At 44.3% G+C, this 16,807-nt stretch overlaps 2 protein-coding genes across 2 annotated transcripts; one reads left to right on the top strand and one right to left on the bottom strand.

Moving 5' to 3' along the window:
- Positions 1–970: 970 nt before the first annotated feature.
- On the bottom strand, positions 971–4,083 carry eci1 (enoyl-CoA delta isomerase 1). The gene is made up of 7 exons (XM_087809072.1): positions 3,998–4,083; positions 2,231–2,332; positions 2,048–2,175; positions 1,842–1,988; positions 1,659–1,780; positions 1,420–1,598; positions 971–1,322 (listed from the first exon to the last, which is right to left on the bottom strand). Exons 1-7 carry the CDS (start codon positions 4,038–4,040, stop codon positions 1,156–1,158), a joined length of 888 nt encoding a protein of 295 aa, XP_087665198.1. The 5' UTR covers positions 4,041–4,083; the 3' UTR covers positions 971–1,155.
- Positions 4,084–7,950: 3,867 nt separating this feature from the next.
- On the top strand, positions 7,951–16,291 carry LOC148064681 (growth hormone secretagogue receptor type 1). Its single transcript, XM_087808959.1, has 6 exons — positions 7,951–8,077; positions 8,287–8,462; positions 14,538–14,789; positions 14,877–15,177; positions 15,231–15,320; positions 16,059–16,291. The coding sequence occupies exons 1-6, from the start codon at positions 7,951–7,953 to the stop codon at positions 16,250–16,252; spliced, it is 1,140 nt and encodes a 379-aa protein (XP_087665085.1). The 3' UTR covers positions 16,253–16,291.
- Positions 16,292–16,807: the final 516 nt, after the last annotated feature.

Raw genomic sequence — 16,807 nt, 5'->3', positions numbered from 1 at the left:
ACCAGAGTCGATACTAGTTGATGTTTAATGACACCAGAGTCGATACTAGTTGATGTTTAATGACACCAGTCGATACTAGTTGATGTTTAATGACACCAGAGTCGATACTAGTTTATGTTTAATGACACCAGAGTTGATACTAGTTGATGTTTAATGACACCAGAGTTGATACTAGTTGATGTTTAATGACACCAGAGTCGATACTAGTTTATGTTTAATGACACCAGAGTCGATACTAGTTTATGTTTAATGACACCAGAGTTGATACTAGTTGATGTTTAATGACACCAGAGTCGATACTAGTTGATGTTTAATGACACCAGTCGATACTAGTTGATGTTTAATGACCCCAGAGTTGATACTAGTTGATGTTTAATGACACCAGAGTTGATACTAGTTGATGTTTAATGACACCAGAGTTGATACTAGTTGATGTTTAATGACACCAGAGTCGATACTAGTTGATGTTTAATGACACCAGTCGATACTAGTTGATGTTTAATGACACCAGAGTCGATACTAGTTTATGTTTAATGACACCAGAGTTGATACTAGTTGATGTTTAATGACACCAGAGTTGATACTAGTTGATGTTTAATGACACCAGAGTCGATACTAGTTTATGTTTAATGACACCAGAGTCGATACTAGTTTATGTTTAATGACACCAGAGTTGATACTAGTTGATGTTTAATGACACCAGAGTCGATACTAGTTGATGTTTAATGACACCAGTCGATACTAGTTGATGTTTAATGACCCCAGAGTTGATACTAGTTGATGTTTAATGACACCAGAGTTGATACTAGTTGATGTTTAATGACACCAGAGTTGATACTAGTTGATGTTTAATGACACCAGAGTTGATACTAGTTGATGTTTAATGACACCAGAGTTGATACTAGTTGATGTTTAATGATCGTTAATAGACTTAAAAAACCAAAACAAATGATTCCGATGTTGACATTAGTTATTATTAAATAATGAAAGTTTTATTATTTTAATCACACGAACATGAACCAGAGAGAAACTCAAACATCTTCCATGAGGCACCAGAACAAACACGTGAGATGTTCTTCAACCTAGAGCTACATACATGAGGGTCTGCAGGTCTAGGGAGAACATGTGGGAGGACATGGAGGAGGCAGCAGCTCCTCAGTTCTTCCTCTTCTTCAGCATCTCCAGGTACAGGCCCAGAGACTTCTGGATGGAGTCCTTGGTGATGAAGCTCACAAAGTTCTTGACGTCGGCCTCTCGACACGACCTCAGCCGGTCCAGGGTCGGCTTCCTCATCATGGACTTGGAGAGTTGGCGAGCGTGATCTGAGGAACCGAGCGTCAATCAAGTATCTTGAACCAGTTCTGAACACGTCAGGACTGTGAAGGTGAGGATCACAGAGGGAGGACTTCAACTACAGACCTGGGATACTCAACCACTGCTTCATAGTGTCTGCCGCGGTGCTCATGAGCTGCTCCTGTGGCACCAGCAGGTCCACCAGGCCGACGCTCAGAGCTTCTTCAGGTGTGTAGAGCTTCCCCAGCTCCAGAGCCACCTCAGTTTGCCGGTGACCCACCGTGTTGACCATGGTGTCCTTGAACCTGGAGACAAGGTCGTTGACGGAACCTCAGGACTCACGGGGACCAGAGAGACCCATTTACCAGAACGGAGCCACGATGCCGAGCCGGGTCTCGTTGAGGCCGATGCTGTATCTGGGGTTGGACGCCATGATCCTGTAGTCGCAGCTGATGGACATCAGACACCCGCCGGCCGGGCTGGAACCCTGAGGGCGGAGAAGGTGGTGAGCCGCGGCAGGAGTCCTTCAGAGGCGTGTCGCCGTCTACGTTGATGGCTGCGATGGTGAACATGTTGGAGCTGTAGATCTTCAGCCACATCTCCTGAACCGCCTTCCAGAACTCCGCGCAGCGCTCCGGACTCTTCCCGTACATCTCCGTGATGTCCAGGCCCGCAGAGAAGATCTTGGGCAGACTCTGGACCACAGGAGGAGACGTTCATAGACAAACCTTCTGATGAGACGACGGGTCAGTACCGAGGTGATGACGAGGCCTCGGCAGCTCTTGTCCATCTCCAGCTTCTCCACGTTGATGCAGAGCTCGGTCAGGAAGTCCAGGCCCAGGCTGTTGACCGGAGGACTGTGCATCTGCAGAACAGCCACACCTGCAGGGAGAAGCTCATGAACCTTCACCAGGTGACCTGAGGAAGAGGAAGATACCTGAGCTCTGGTCCAAGTCCACCGTCATCTTAGGGGACGAGGAGCTGAACCTGGACTGGACGACTGAGGAGCCATGAAAGGACCAGAGCTGTGACTGAAGACCTGGACATAGAGAAGATACAAGTGTATATTGAAGATTAATACACAGATACGATATATATTGATATACAGTGATAGTGTAGTACCAAGGATATATGTGTAGTATTGTCCAGCACTTGACTCTGGTGTTGTGACAGTGTAGTAACAAGTATATATGTGTAGTATTGTCCAGTACTTGACTCTGGTGTTGTGATAGTGTAGTAACAAGTATATATGTGTAGTATTGTCCAGTACTTGACTCTGGTGTTGTGATAGTGTAGTAACACGTATATATGTGTAGTATTGTCCAGTAATTGACTCTGGTGTTGTGATACTGTAGTAACAAGTATATATGTGTAGTATTGTCCAGTACTTGACTCTGGTGTTGTGATAGTGTAGTAACGAGTATATATGTGTAGTATTGTCCAGTACTTGACTCTGGTGTTGTGATAGTGTAGTAACAAGTATATATGTGTAGTATTGTCCAGTAATTGACTCTGGTGTTGTGATAGTGTAGTAACAAGTATATATGTGTAGTATTGTCCAGTACTTGACTCTGGTGTTGTAGTATTTACAGACCACATGACTCTTGACGAAGTCGTAACTACTTTCATTTGTTTTCAAATCAAAATATGTCCAAACATCAGCTTTAAAAGCTGCTGGACTCACTGTATCCTCCCGTCCTCAGTCATCATTCTTTCTTTAGCTGTGGAGGACGTAACGACTGCTGCCATCTAGAGGCCGGAAATGTAATTGCTCCGCAAACATGAACGTGAAGATGTGAATATTTTCAGGTTAAAATTTTGAATAATTTTATTTCATAAACTCTTAAACTATAGAAGTATTTATAGCAAAGTTAAACATCAATAAACTTGTCATTTACATTTCTTCACTTAAATGTCAAAAAACACTGATTAACTGAAATCACAAGAATAATTCGATTTAGTTTTAACTAATGTTATACTTTCAATATATTTATTCAATTCGCAAATTATTATTTATTTTATTCTTTAAAAAAACGTTTTTAACGTGGTATTTGCAGGATTCTGAAAATATTTATAAGACGCTCATTAGTTTTAACTTTAAATTCAGAGTAACATTAATATTTATCTTAAGAAAACCTGAAAATCCTCTCAGTGTTAATTCTTTATTTTACAGAAATTTAAAAACAAGTTAAATATGTTGGATTTGACAGAATTAACATTTAGTGTTAATTTCACTGAATCAAGATACGAACATATTATTATAATAAATGTTATTAATAATTTAAAAAAAATGCATTTTCTTACTTTTATTCGAAAAATTAACGTAACACCGATGACGTCAGAGGAGGAATCGTTCATTTCTGCAGGTGTTTTTTGTTGTTGTTGTAAATATGTCAAATGTTTTTAAAATCAGCATTCTCGTTTGTTATTTGCGGGACCAAACGTATCGTCTTCATATCAACATATTTAGTTTCATTTACACAAAGATAACGACTTTAAAAACTGCGTTTTGACGCTAAAAACACGAATATTTGAGTTTTTTCTGCGCAGGACCTTTGACCGACATTCTACCTTCACAAAGTGTCGTTCAGACGCGGCTCGAAAGATCGTGTGTGATCGTTGAACAACTTATAAACGAGGATAGACGTGATTTAAAGACAAAACCCCGATAAAACGAAGATAAAAGTGATTTGAAGACACAAACCTGATAAAAACAACTTATTTCTCAGCGCTGCTCTCAATGCCATCTTGTCTAACTCGCCTCTCAAGTGTAGACGTCACAGCTCTTCACGCCCACAGCGCCACTTCACTACGGTAATATACCTCTAGTGGCGAAACGTTGTCATTACATTTTCCAGGGGGAAAAAAAAACACCCGTGAAAATAATGATTATTTTTATTTCGTTGTTATTTTTATACGCATTCACTTTAGACACGTATTTATACAAATATAATTTAATAATCGCCTGTAGTTTTAAAAAGAGTTTGATGTTGAAGTTGAAGTGACGTCACGATAAAAACACTATCAATAAAAGTGATCAGAAACATTCTGGAGGATAACGAGGTTGTTTTAGAATATATATATATTATATTAATGTTACTTTGCAATTCGTTCAATTACATATTGTTGTATTATCAACATTAAAATAATGAGCATCTTATAAATGTTTAACTCATCCTCAGAAAATGTCAAACAAAAACTGAATTTTAAAACAGCAATTGAAAATGTTTATTTGCCAATATAATCATTATTGAATTGATTAAAGTACAAATGATTGATCCTCTGCACCGTAGTGTTTTTATTTGCCACATTTATCAGACTTTTCACTGATGTTTACTGACACAGCAGGTAAAGATGTTACAAACACACATTAAAGAACCACTTTGTTCTCCTTATCAAGCGTCGACACTGGATTCACTGGAACATCTTCGTCTCTCAAGTTACCAAGAGCTTCTCTTAAATGTAACTTTCCTGCCTTTTGACACTCGCGTGGAAAGAAAAAAGTTCAACTCCCGGTTAAAGGTTTTCAAAACAATAGAACACGTAACAAAATAAAAGCCTTCCAAATCCTTGCATTTACAAGTGTAGAAATGGTAGAAAGATGAGAGACATTTAGAAACACTGTGTTCTCGTGTCAAATCCATCATTATTGAAGCAGTTGATGATGAGATCAGAGAAGGAGATTAAAAAGGAGATGATTGACCTTGTTTTCACCAGAACATATTTGAAAAAAGACATGATCGAGAAACATGTAGAGAACCAGTCTGAGGAGCAGAAAGAAAAAAGTCAAAATAATATGTGACGTAAACTCATCGACTTCATCTCTACACAAAGAAAACTGGAGTCTTTTATTGGAGGTCAAAGGTTACACTTTATTGACACTGAAGAGGAAACAAGAGTCACAATGATTACAAACAAACAGTCAAAGAAAGATTCATGAAAACACTCGTGGATCACGTTGACGCCTCAGAGAGTCTCTGTCTGAACATCTGCTGGAGACACTTCCAACATCTCCACTTCCTCCACAGGTGCTGGGAGCTGCTCTCGACTCCTGCTCCTCCAGACCACAACAACAACCACAACAACAACAACAACACACATCATGAAAATCACGACGCTGAGCATCAGAGTCCGCACTAGATGGTGATCAACCGCTGGCTCTCCGAACATTACAAGGGTCTTCGATGTGAACACACAACGTCTGTCTTTCTTAATCACACACCAGAACTCTCCGCTGTGTTCCAGAGAGATGTTCGTGATCACCAGGCTCGTGTCGGAGAGAAAGATTCTGTCTTCTTGTTCTTCATATACACATGATGTTCTTCCTTCAGTTCTGTTTGTCTTCATGAACCAGAGAATCACAAAATTCTGTTTCCAGTTGCTACATTGTAGAGTCACGTTCTCTCCTCCAGTGAAGAAGACATCAGCAGGCGGGTCAGACTCTGGACACACAAACAGGTAGTAATTATCATCCTGACCACTGCAATGACAGATGTACAGTATGTACCTGTGTGGTCCAAGGTCAGTAATGGAAACAGAGTGTAGTTGTGACTCTCTTCATGTTTCATCACTGAAATAATCCACCACACGTGTGGTTTGTTTCCACTGATGTCAGAGCAGTTCAGCTCCAGACTCTCTCCCACCCACCTGTGAATGTGATTTTACTTCACAGCTCTGATGGTTCTTCTCCAGACAGTAATAACAGAAGTCATCAAAACTCATGTCAAACGTTACCAGAAGAGATGTTTTGTTCTTCACTTGCTGTAGTTTGTACTCTGAAGATGTTTCATCATCGATTAAAGCTAATTCATCATTTATTCTTCTGTGGTTATATTGAGGTGAAGCCCACTGGACACTCTGGTTTGGTCCCACACTGTCACAAGTCAGCTCCAGTGTCCGTCCAACATAAGGGTAAAACGACCGACGTCTCATCTTTCGTGTGTCACACCAGGAGAGTGGAGTTCTTCTCGTGCGTCACGTTGTTCTGGGTCCAGCACTGTTCTTGGTACTGACCCGAGTCTGAGACCTCCAGTGTCTATTCTATAAGAACCTTCTCTCAGCCAACTGAAGTCATGAGGCTGTGAAGAGAGCCACAGAAGTTTCTTCTCCTCACCAATCCATCTTGAGATCAAGCAGACGTCATGAGCTGGTTTGTTCTGGGAGAAGCGATGACGGTCTCCTTCCATCTTGAGGACCTCAGCGAGGATGTTGTCGGAGAAGAGCGCCACCAGCAGCAGGATCAGTGTAGCCATGTCTGTGTCTGTGAGTGCGAGTCGACTCTGCAGCGACTTCATGATGTCAATCTCTTCACCATCAGCAGCTTCTCGCCTACGATTGGTGGAAACCAGACGATAACATCAGGAGGATGCGCTACATGCTACTTCCTGTTCGCTTTATCAGATGTGAAGCATCAACAGAAACTTGTCAACTCACATGATTGACCTTATTTTAATGCACTTCAGCTAAAAACAACCTGGAGGAGAAGCTGCTGCTGCTTCCAGAGTGTGTTGTCCTATAGAACCAGATGTTACTGCACTACAGCGACAGGACAGTACTACAGAGGGTGGTCAACACTGCCCAAAAAATCAGTGTACTTTAGGTTTACTTGAACACTAACTTTAGGTTTACTTGAACACTAACTTGTGGTTTACTTGAACACTAACTAAGGAAGAAAAAGGAGGAGGAAAAAGGAGAAAGAAGGAGGAGGAGGAGGAAGGAGGGAGGAGCGATGGAGGAGGAGAAAAGAGGAGGAGGATGAGGAAGGAGGGAGGAGAAGAAAGGAGGAGGAGGAGAAGGAAGGAGTGAGATAGGAGGAGAAAGGAGGAGGAGGAGAAAGGAGGAGCGAGGGAGGAGAAGAAAGGAGGAGCGAGGGAGGAGAATGAAGGAGGAGGAGGATGGAGCGAGGGAGGAGAAGAATGGAGGAGGAAGAAGGAGCAGCGAGGGAGGAGAAAAAAGGAGGAGGAAGGAGGAGGAGAAGAAAGGAGGAGGAGGAGGAGAAGAAAGGAGGAGCAAGGGAGGAGAAGAAAGGAGGAGGAGGAGGAAGGAGGAGCGAGGGAGAAGAAGAAAGAAGGAGGAGGAAGGAGGAGCGAGGGAGGAGGAGGATGGAGCGAGGGAGGAGAAGAATGGAGGAGGGAGGAGGAGGAGAAGAAAGGAGGAGGAGGAGGAGAAGAAAGGAGGAGCGAGGGAGGAGAAGAAAGGAGGAGGAGGAAGGAGGAGCGAGGGAGGAGAAGAAAGGAGGAGGAAGGAGGAGGAGCGAGGGAGGAGAAGAAAGGAGGAGGAAGGAGGAGGGATCACGGACGTCTCTTCATCTGAGGACGAGCAGAGAAACACCAGCAGATCCACAAATACAGTAAGATATTATTTCAACGTCTCCTTGTCTTTGAAGATCATGAAATATTTTGTTGATGTTTATCATTTTAAAATGTTTTAATTCACAAATAAGTTTATTCTTGAAGCAGGAGAACAAATAAACAAATAAACAAATAAACACTTTCAATGTTTGTTCATATGAATCAACTCAAGTTTTACATCAGAGTGAATGTTTTCAACAGTTTCCAGTGTTTTCTTCTTCATGTCATCGAGCTTCATCTGAAATCCATCGTCCTCACATCCCAGTGAGCCGGGGACACACGCCGCCCCCTGCTGCTCCCCCCCATCATGGAGGTACTGGAGTTGGGCAGCGGCTGCGAGGAGAACGTCTGTGGACCAGGACCAGGTCTGATGGAGGATTGTTCAAACCCTGAGTGTCAGTGGGAAGAACCTGTGATCGGACTAGTGGAGCTGGGTCAGTGACACACACGTGTGTGTGTATATATATATACACACACATGTGTGTGTATATATATATATATATACATATATACACACATACACACATATACATATACTGTATATATATATACAGTATATATATACATATATACACACACACATATACATATATATATATATACACACACACACACACACACTTATATTGATGTTTGTCTTCAGTGTGTGTCACCGTCATCTACGTCCCCCTGATGCTCTTCGGTCTCCTTGGAAACGTCCTGACGATCCTCCTGGTTTGGCTCCGCCCCCACATGAGGAGCTGCAGTTACCTGTACCTGAGCAGCATGTCTGTGAGTGACCTGTTGATCCTGCTGCTGCTGCCGCTGGACCTGTACAAGGTGACACACCTGTTCTACCACCACACTACAGCTGTACAAGGTGACACACCTGTTCTACCACCACACTACACCTCTACAAGGTGACACACCTGTTCTACCACCACACTACAGCTGTACAAGGTGACACACCTGTTCTACCACCACACTACACCTGTACAAGGTGACACACCTGTTCTACCACCACACTACAGCTGTACAAGGTGACACACCTGTTCTACCACCACACTACACCTGTACAAGGTGACACACCTGTTCTACCACCACACTACACCTGTTCTAGGTGACACACCTGTTCTACCACCACACTACAGCTGTACAAGGTGACACACCTGTTCTACCACCACACTACACCTGTTCTAGGTGACACACCTGTTCTACCACCACACTACAGCTGTACAAGGTGACACACCTGTTCTACCACCACACTACAGCTGTACAAGGTGACACACCTGTTCTACCACCACACTACACCTGTTCTAGGTGACACACCTGTTCTACCACCACACTACAGCTGTACAAGGTGACACACCTGTTCTACCACCACACTACACCTGTTCTAGGTGACACACCTGTTCTACCACCACACTACAGCTGTACAAGGTGACACACCTGTTCTACCACCACACTACACCTGTACAAGGTGACACACCTGTTCTACCACCACACTACACCTGTACAAGGTGACACACCTGTTCTACCACCACACTACACCTCTACAAGGTGACACACCTGTTCTACCACCACACTACACCTCTACAAGGTTAAACACCTGTTCTACCACCACACTACACCTCTACAAGGTGACACACCTGTTCTACCACCACACTACACCTCTACAAGGTGACACACCTGTTCTACCACCACACTACACCTCTACAAGGTGACACACCTGTTCTACCACCACACTACACCTCTACAAGGTGACACACCTGTTCTACCACCACACTACACCTCTACAAGGTGACACACCTGTTCTACCACCACACTACACCTCTACAAGGTTAAACACCTGTTCTACCACCACACTACACCTCTACAAGGTGACACACCTGTTCTACCACCACACTACACCTGTACAATGTGACACACCTGTTCTACCACCACACTACACCTCTACAAGGTGACACACCTGTTCTACCACCACACTACACCTCTACAAGGTTAAACACCTGTTCTACCACCACACTACACCTCTACAAGGTGACACACCTGTTCTACCACCACACTACACCTGTTCTACCACCACACTACACCTGTACAAGGTGACACACCTGTTCTACCACCACACTACACCTGTACTAGGTGACACACCTGTTCTACCACCACACTACAGCTGTACAAGGTGACACACCTGTTCTACCACCACACTACACCTGTACAAGGTGACACACCTGTTCTACCACCACACTACACCTCTACAAGGTGACACACATGTTCTACCACCACACTACACCTGTACAAGGTGACACACATGTTCTACCACCACACTACACCTCTACAAGGTGACACACCTGTTCTACCACCACACTACACCTCTACAAGGTGACACACATGTTCTACCACCACACTACACCTCTACAAGGTGACACACATGTTCTACCACCACACTACACCTCTACAAGGTGACACACATGTTCTACCACCACACTACACCTCTACAAGGTGACACACCTGTTCTACCACCACACTACACCTCTACAAGGTGACACACATGTTCTACCACCACACTACACCTCTACAAGGTGACACACATGTTCTACCACCACACTACAGCTGTACAAGGTGACACACCTGTTCTACCACCACACTATACCTCTACAAGGTGACACACCTGTTCTACCACCACACTACACCTCTACAAGGTGACACACCTGTTCTACCACCACACTACACCTCTACAAGGTGACACACCTGTTCTACCACCACACTACACCTCTACAAGGTTAAACACCTGTTCTACCACCACACTAAACCTCTACAAGGTGACACACCTGTTCTACCACCACACTACACCTGTACAAGGTGACACACCTGTTCTACCACCACACTACACCTGTACAAGGTGACACACATGTTCTACCACAACACTACACCTCTACAAGGTGACACGCCTGTTCTACCACCACACTACACCTCTACAAGGTGACACGCCTGTTCTACCACCACACTACACCTCTACAAGGTGACACACCTGTTCTACCACCACACTACACCTCTACAAGGTGACACACCTGTTCTACCACCACACTACACCTCTACACGGTTAAACACCTGTTCTACCACCACACTACACCTCTACAAGGTGACACACCTGTTCTACCACCACACTACACCTGTACAAGGTGACACACCTGTTCTACCACCACACTACACCTGTACACGGTGACACACCTGTTCTACCACCACACTACACCTGTACAAGGTGACACACCTGTTCTACCCCCACACTACACCTGTACAAGGTGACACACCTGTTCTACCACCACACTACACCTCTACAAGGTGACACACCTGTTCTACCACCACACTACACCTCTACAAGGTGACACACCTGTTCTACCACCACACTACAACTACACAATACATTACACCATCCACTACACAATACATTATACCATCCACTACACAATACATTATACCATCAACTACATAATACATTATACCATCAACTACACAATTCATTATACCATCCACTACACAATACATTATACCATTAACTACACAATACATTATACCATCAACTACACAATTCATTATACCATCCACTACACAATACATTATACCATCAACTACACAATACATTATACCATCCACTACACAATACATTATACCATCAACTACATAATACATTATACCATCAACTACACAATACATTATACCATCCACTACACAATACATTATACCATCCACTACACAATACATTATACCATCCACTACACAATACATTATACCATTAACTACACAATACATTATACCATCAACTACACAATTCATTATACCATCCACTACACAATACATTATACCATCAACTACACAATACATTATACCATCCACTACACAATACATTATACCATCAACTACATAATACATTATACCATCAACTACACAATACATTATACCATCCACTACACAATACATTATACCATCCACTACACAATACATTATACCATCCACTACACAATACATTATACCATTAACTACACAATACATTATACCATCCACTACACAATTCATTATACCATCCACTACACAATACATTATACCATTAACTACACAATACATTATACCATCAACTACACAATTCATTATACCATCCACTACACAATACATTATACCATCAACTACACAATTCATTATACCATCCACTACACAATACATTATACCATCAACTACACAATACATTATACCATCCACTACACAATACATTATACCATCAACTACATAATACATTATACCATCAACTACACAATACATTATACCATCCACTACACAATACATTATACCATCAACTACACAATACATTATACCATCAACTACATAATACATTATACCATCAACTACACAATACATTATAACATCAACTACACAATAATAATTACACCATCAACTACACAATACATTATACCATCAACTACACAATACATTATACCATCCACTACACAATACATAATACCATCAAATACACAATACATGATAACATCAACTACACAATAATAATTACACCATCAACTACACATTACATTACACCATCAACACCATCTCATGGACAATCAACTACACAATCAACTACACAAGCATCAACACAATCATGCAGACACACACTTGTGTATCGTCCAGAGAGAAAAAGTGTTTTGATGAAAAAGATGCTGCAGATGAAACTCAATTTACTTTATTGAAGACGAAGTCACAGCTGAGCTGTTTATGTGTGAGTGTGTGTGTGTGTGTGTGTGTTTGCGTGTGTTTGTGTGTGTGTGTGTGTTTGCGTGTGTTTGTATGTGTGAGAGTGTGTGTGAGTGTGTGTTTGCGTGTGTTTGTGTGTGTTTGCGTGTGTTTGTGTGTGTGTGTGTTTGTGTGTTTGTGTGTGTGAGTGTGTATGTATGTATGTGTGTGTGTGTGTGTGTATGAGTGACAGATGTCATCATATCGTTCTTATCACTGAAGCCAAAAATCAAATTTTTAGTTGTTTCTATATATTGTTGATTAGAAACAAACAGCATTGTTGTTAAAAACATGTCATTACAAATGAAACATAAACTCATTTATTTTAAGATATATTTCAATGGAACGTTGAAAACCAAACCCGTAATCTTTGGGTCACGACATTGTGATCGTTGTCTTCTGGCTTAGCTCTCTCTTGACTGAGAGTCATACCAGTTATGAGGACCAACCTCTGGCTCAGTCCGTGCAGACGGATCTTAACAGGGTCCCTGATCCTCCATATTCACGCAGCACCCAAAGAGGACACCCCAGAGGGACACAGGTGGACATGTTGGACAAACTCCCGTGAACCCTCGAAGATCCTGCCGAGGGCGCTGATCCACAGTTCCCCAACTCCAACGGACACCATCTCTTTCCTCCTGAGTCTGAGGTTTCCAGGACCCCAAATAGACCTTGCCCAGGAGACTTAGGACCCACTATGGTTGGAACACACCCTGCGATCACCCTTCGTACAAAGAGGAACCACCATCCAAGTCTTCCAATCCAGAGGTACTGCCCTCAATGACCATGTGATGTTGCAGAGGCGTATCAGCCTAATCCAAGGCCTTAAGAAACTCTGGGCGGATCTCATCCACTCTCGGGGTCACCAAGGAGCTACTTAACCACCTCGGCAACCTCGGTTCCCAGTGAGAGAGGAGCCGACACCAGAGTCCTGGACTCTGTTTCCTCCTTGTGAAACATGTCGGTGGCACTAAGGAGGCCTCGAAGTCTTGTTTCCAAAGATCAATAACGAAAGGAGCTCAACAGTCTTCCTGAAACCCAAACTGCAGATCGCTGGGCCTGGTACCTGTCACTGCTCCCAAAATTATGCAGGCCAAACATGCTCAATACGCTTCAGACAGTTGAGGCATCATGGCCGAGTCGGACTCACTGTCCCCCACCTCACCAGTTGAAGTCTTCAAGTGTCCAAGACAAGACGACAAGACTAGAGACTCGATCGTGGAACTACAAACCACAGTGTCCATGTGGACAGTCTATGATGAGCACAGAAGTCCAATAATAATGGACGGTTCTTTCCGAAACACGCTATGCTGGGTCTTACTGCCATTGCCAACACGGGAATTGAAGTCTCCCAGAAGGACGAGGGAATACCTTTGGAGCCATTTCGAGCACCTTTTCCAAGGCATCCCAAAAAGGGTGGATACTCTGAGCTGCTGTTTGGAACAAACCCACAGGATCTGTCCCCCAGCCTTAAAGTGAAGAGAGACCCCCCAGTTCAACAGGGGGAGGTCAACCTGACAGGTATCGATCCCTCTGAGAATTCAGTATTGCTACCCGTGCTCGGCGCCAACCAGTAGCAGCTCCAGAGTGGAACAGTGTCTGACCCCTAGTAAGAGTACCTGATCCAGCTCAGGATCCTTCCAGGTCAGAGAGGTGACATTCCATGTCCCTAGAGCCAGCTGTAGCAGCTGAGAGTGGGCTTGCCAAGTTGCCCGCCTGAGTCTTCTGCCCGGCTCACACAGCACCGAACACTGCCCCATGTTTCTTTTTGGGCTGTGCCCAGTCGGGCCACATGGGTGTTGACCCAGACACCATGTGCTTGCCATCAGCCCCATCCCTGGGCCTGGGTAATCCAGTAAGGGTTCTTGAGCTGCTCTTTGTCTGGTCCCTCCTCCCAGACTTCATGTCTTTGGTGACACTACCTGAAGTTCCAGGGATCATTGGGACACACAAAACCCTCCATCACGTCAAGGTGGTAACTCCAGGTGGGATCATGTCACGATTAAAAACTAAAATGCAATAAAAACAAGATAAAAGTGAACATAAAGAAACTGTTATTAAATAAGATGTTATTTTATATTTCTATAATAATGTCTTCATTGTCTTCGTCTTCGTCTTCTTCACCTGATCCTGCAGCTCTGGCGTCCGAGACCCTGGACTCTGGGCGACTTGGCCTGCAAGTCAACCATGTTCCTCTCCGAGTGCTGCACCTTCTGCACCATCCTGCACATCACCTTCCTGTCCCTAGAGCGCTACATAGCCATCTGCTGGCCCATCGCCGCCAAGACCCTGGTCACCCGCCGCCGCACCAAAGCCGTCATTGTCGCTCTGTGGATCTCCGCGGCCATCAGCGCCGCGCCGGTGCTGGTCATGGTGGGCGTGGAGGACGTGGGTGTGGACGAGGTCGGGAGAGGACAGAGGCCTGGAGCCTTCATGGACCCGGAGATCAACGCATCCGTGTGGAGGACGCCCGAGCTGGACTGGCCTGGAGTGGGAGGAGGGACAGCAGGAAGTGCAGGAGACAAACAGGAAGTTGTGGACGGGCAGAAGAGGCTGAGGGAGGATGAAGGCGGGGGCGACATGAGGGAGTGTCGCTGCACGCACTACGCCATCACCTCAGGCCTGCTGTCCGCCATGTTGGTCCTCTCCAACCTCTACTTCCTGATCCCGGTCTGCGTCCTGGTCCTGGTCTACGGACAGGTCGGGCGCACGCTCTGGCTGCGGCCGCGGAGCAGCCGGAGAGACCAGAGCGACCGTAACACTGTGAAGATGTTGGGTGAGTCAAAGTCACACTAAATAAACCTTTTCACCACCTTCCTCGTCCTCCAGGAGTCATCGTCCTCGCCTTCGTCCTCTGCTGGCTGCCCTTCCACGTCGGCCGCACTGTCTTCTCCCTGTCTCTGGGCATCGGGTCGGAAAGACCTGACACTAACATGGACACACACATGGGGACAAACATGGACACAAACATGGACACACACGTGGGGACAAACATGGACACAAACATGGACACACATGTGGACACACATGTGGGGACAAACATGGACACACATGAGGAGACAAACATGGACACAAACATGGACACACACCTGGGGACAAACATGGACAAAAACATGGACACACACGTGGGGACAAACATGGACACAAACATGGACACACATGTGGACACACATGTGGGGACAAACATGGACACACATGAGGAGACAAACATGGACACACACGTGGGGACAAACATGGATACAAACATGGACACACATGTGGGGACAAACATGGACACAAACATGGACACACATGTGGACACACATGTGGGGACAAACATGGACACACATGAGGAGACAAACATGGACACAAACATGGACACACACGTGGGGACAAACATGGATACAAACATGGACACACATGTGGGGACAAACATGGACACACATGAGGAGACAAACATGGACACAAACATGGACACACATGAGGAGACAAACATGGACACACATGTGAACACAAACATGGACACACATGAGGAGACAAACATGGACACACATGAGGAGACAAACATGGACACAAACATGAACACACATATGAACACAAACATGGACACACAAGGACATTCTATCAACACAAACTCTTCACGTGCACGAGTCGCGCACACAGACTCACACCTGTACTTCCTCTACTTCCTGTCCCAGTACTTCAACCTGGTCTCCAGCGTCCTCTACTACCTCAGCGCCGCCGTCAACCCGCTGCTCTACAACCTCATGTCCGAGCGCTACCGACAGGAAGTGCGAGGCCTCCTGCGGACGCACACGTCTGCGGAGCGACGACACACATTCACGTCCACACAGTCCACCACCGCTGTGTAGACACACACACGCAGAGATGAACACACTCTCTCAAATATGTGTATAGAAGTATAGACAACTATGTTAACAGTTACACACAAGCACACTACTCACAGATATACTGTTTGTGTTAGTTTGTGTTTGTAAGTGTTTGTGTGTAAGTGTTTGTGTTTGTAAGTGTTTGTGTGTGTTTCATATTCTTGACGTCATGTTTCAACTCTGGATCAGGAACGTTCGTGTTTTCCTTTGACAAAAGTGACGTGATGAGAAATAAAGTTGTAATACAAACGTGTAGCCACCAGAGGTCAGTGTCGCTTGATTTAAATTCCATATCTTTCTTCGAATCTGTCTTTGTTTCTGTCTGTCTTTCTTTCAATCTGTTTTTTCTTCTTTCTGTCAGTCTTTCTTTCTTTCCTTCTTTCTTTCTTTCAATCTTTCTTTCTTTCTTTCAATCTTTCTTTCTTTCTTTCTTCCTGTCTCTTTCTTTCTTTCAATCTTTCTTTCTTTCTTCCTGTCTCTTTCTTTCTTTTTTTCAATCTTTCTTTCTGTCTTTCTTTCCTTCTTATTGTCTGTCAT

Source organism: Callionymus lyra, chromosome 15, assembly GCF_982586985.1.
Source record: "Callionymus lyra chromosome 15, fCalLyr1.hap1.1, whole genome shotgun sequence".
NCBI classification, from domain to species: Eukaryota; Metazoa; Chordata; class Actinopteri; order Syngnathiformes; family Callionymidae; genus Callionymus; species Callionymus lyra.
This window is presented reverse-complemented; position numbering and strand designations above follow the sequence as displayed.

Bases quoted from the DNA above. Each gene is read 5' to 3' on its own strand.
- LOC148064681 (XM_087808959.1), top strand. From the start codon at position 7,951: ATGGAGGTACTGGAGTTGGGCAGCGGCTGCGAGGAGAACGTCTGTGGA. The intron at 14,790-14,876 runs GTGGGTGTGGAC...AGGACGCCCGAG, and splicing joins TCATGGTGGGCGTGGAGGAC to CTGGACTGGCCTGGAGTGGG. The intron at 15,321-16,058 runs GACCTGACACTA...CACACCTGTACT, and splicing joins TCTGGGCATCGGGTCGGAAA to TCCTCTACTTCCTGTCCCAG.
- eci1 (XM_087809072.1), bottom strand. From the start codon at position 4,040: ATGGCATTGAGAGCAGCGCTGAGAAATAAGTTGTTTTTATCAG. The intron at 1,599-1,658 runs GTAAATGGGTCT...CCTTGTCTCCAG, and splicing joins GGCATCGTGGCTCCGTTCTG to GTTCAAGGACACCATGGTCA. The intron at 1,323-1,419 runs GTCTGTAGTTGA...TCGGTTCCTCAG, and splicing joins GCAGTGGTTGAGTATCCCAG to ATCACGCTCGCCAACTCTCC.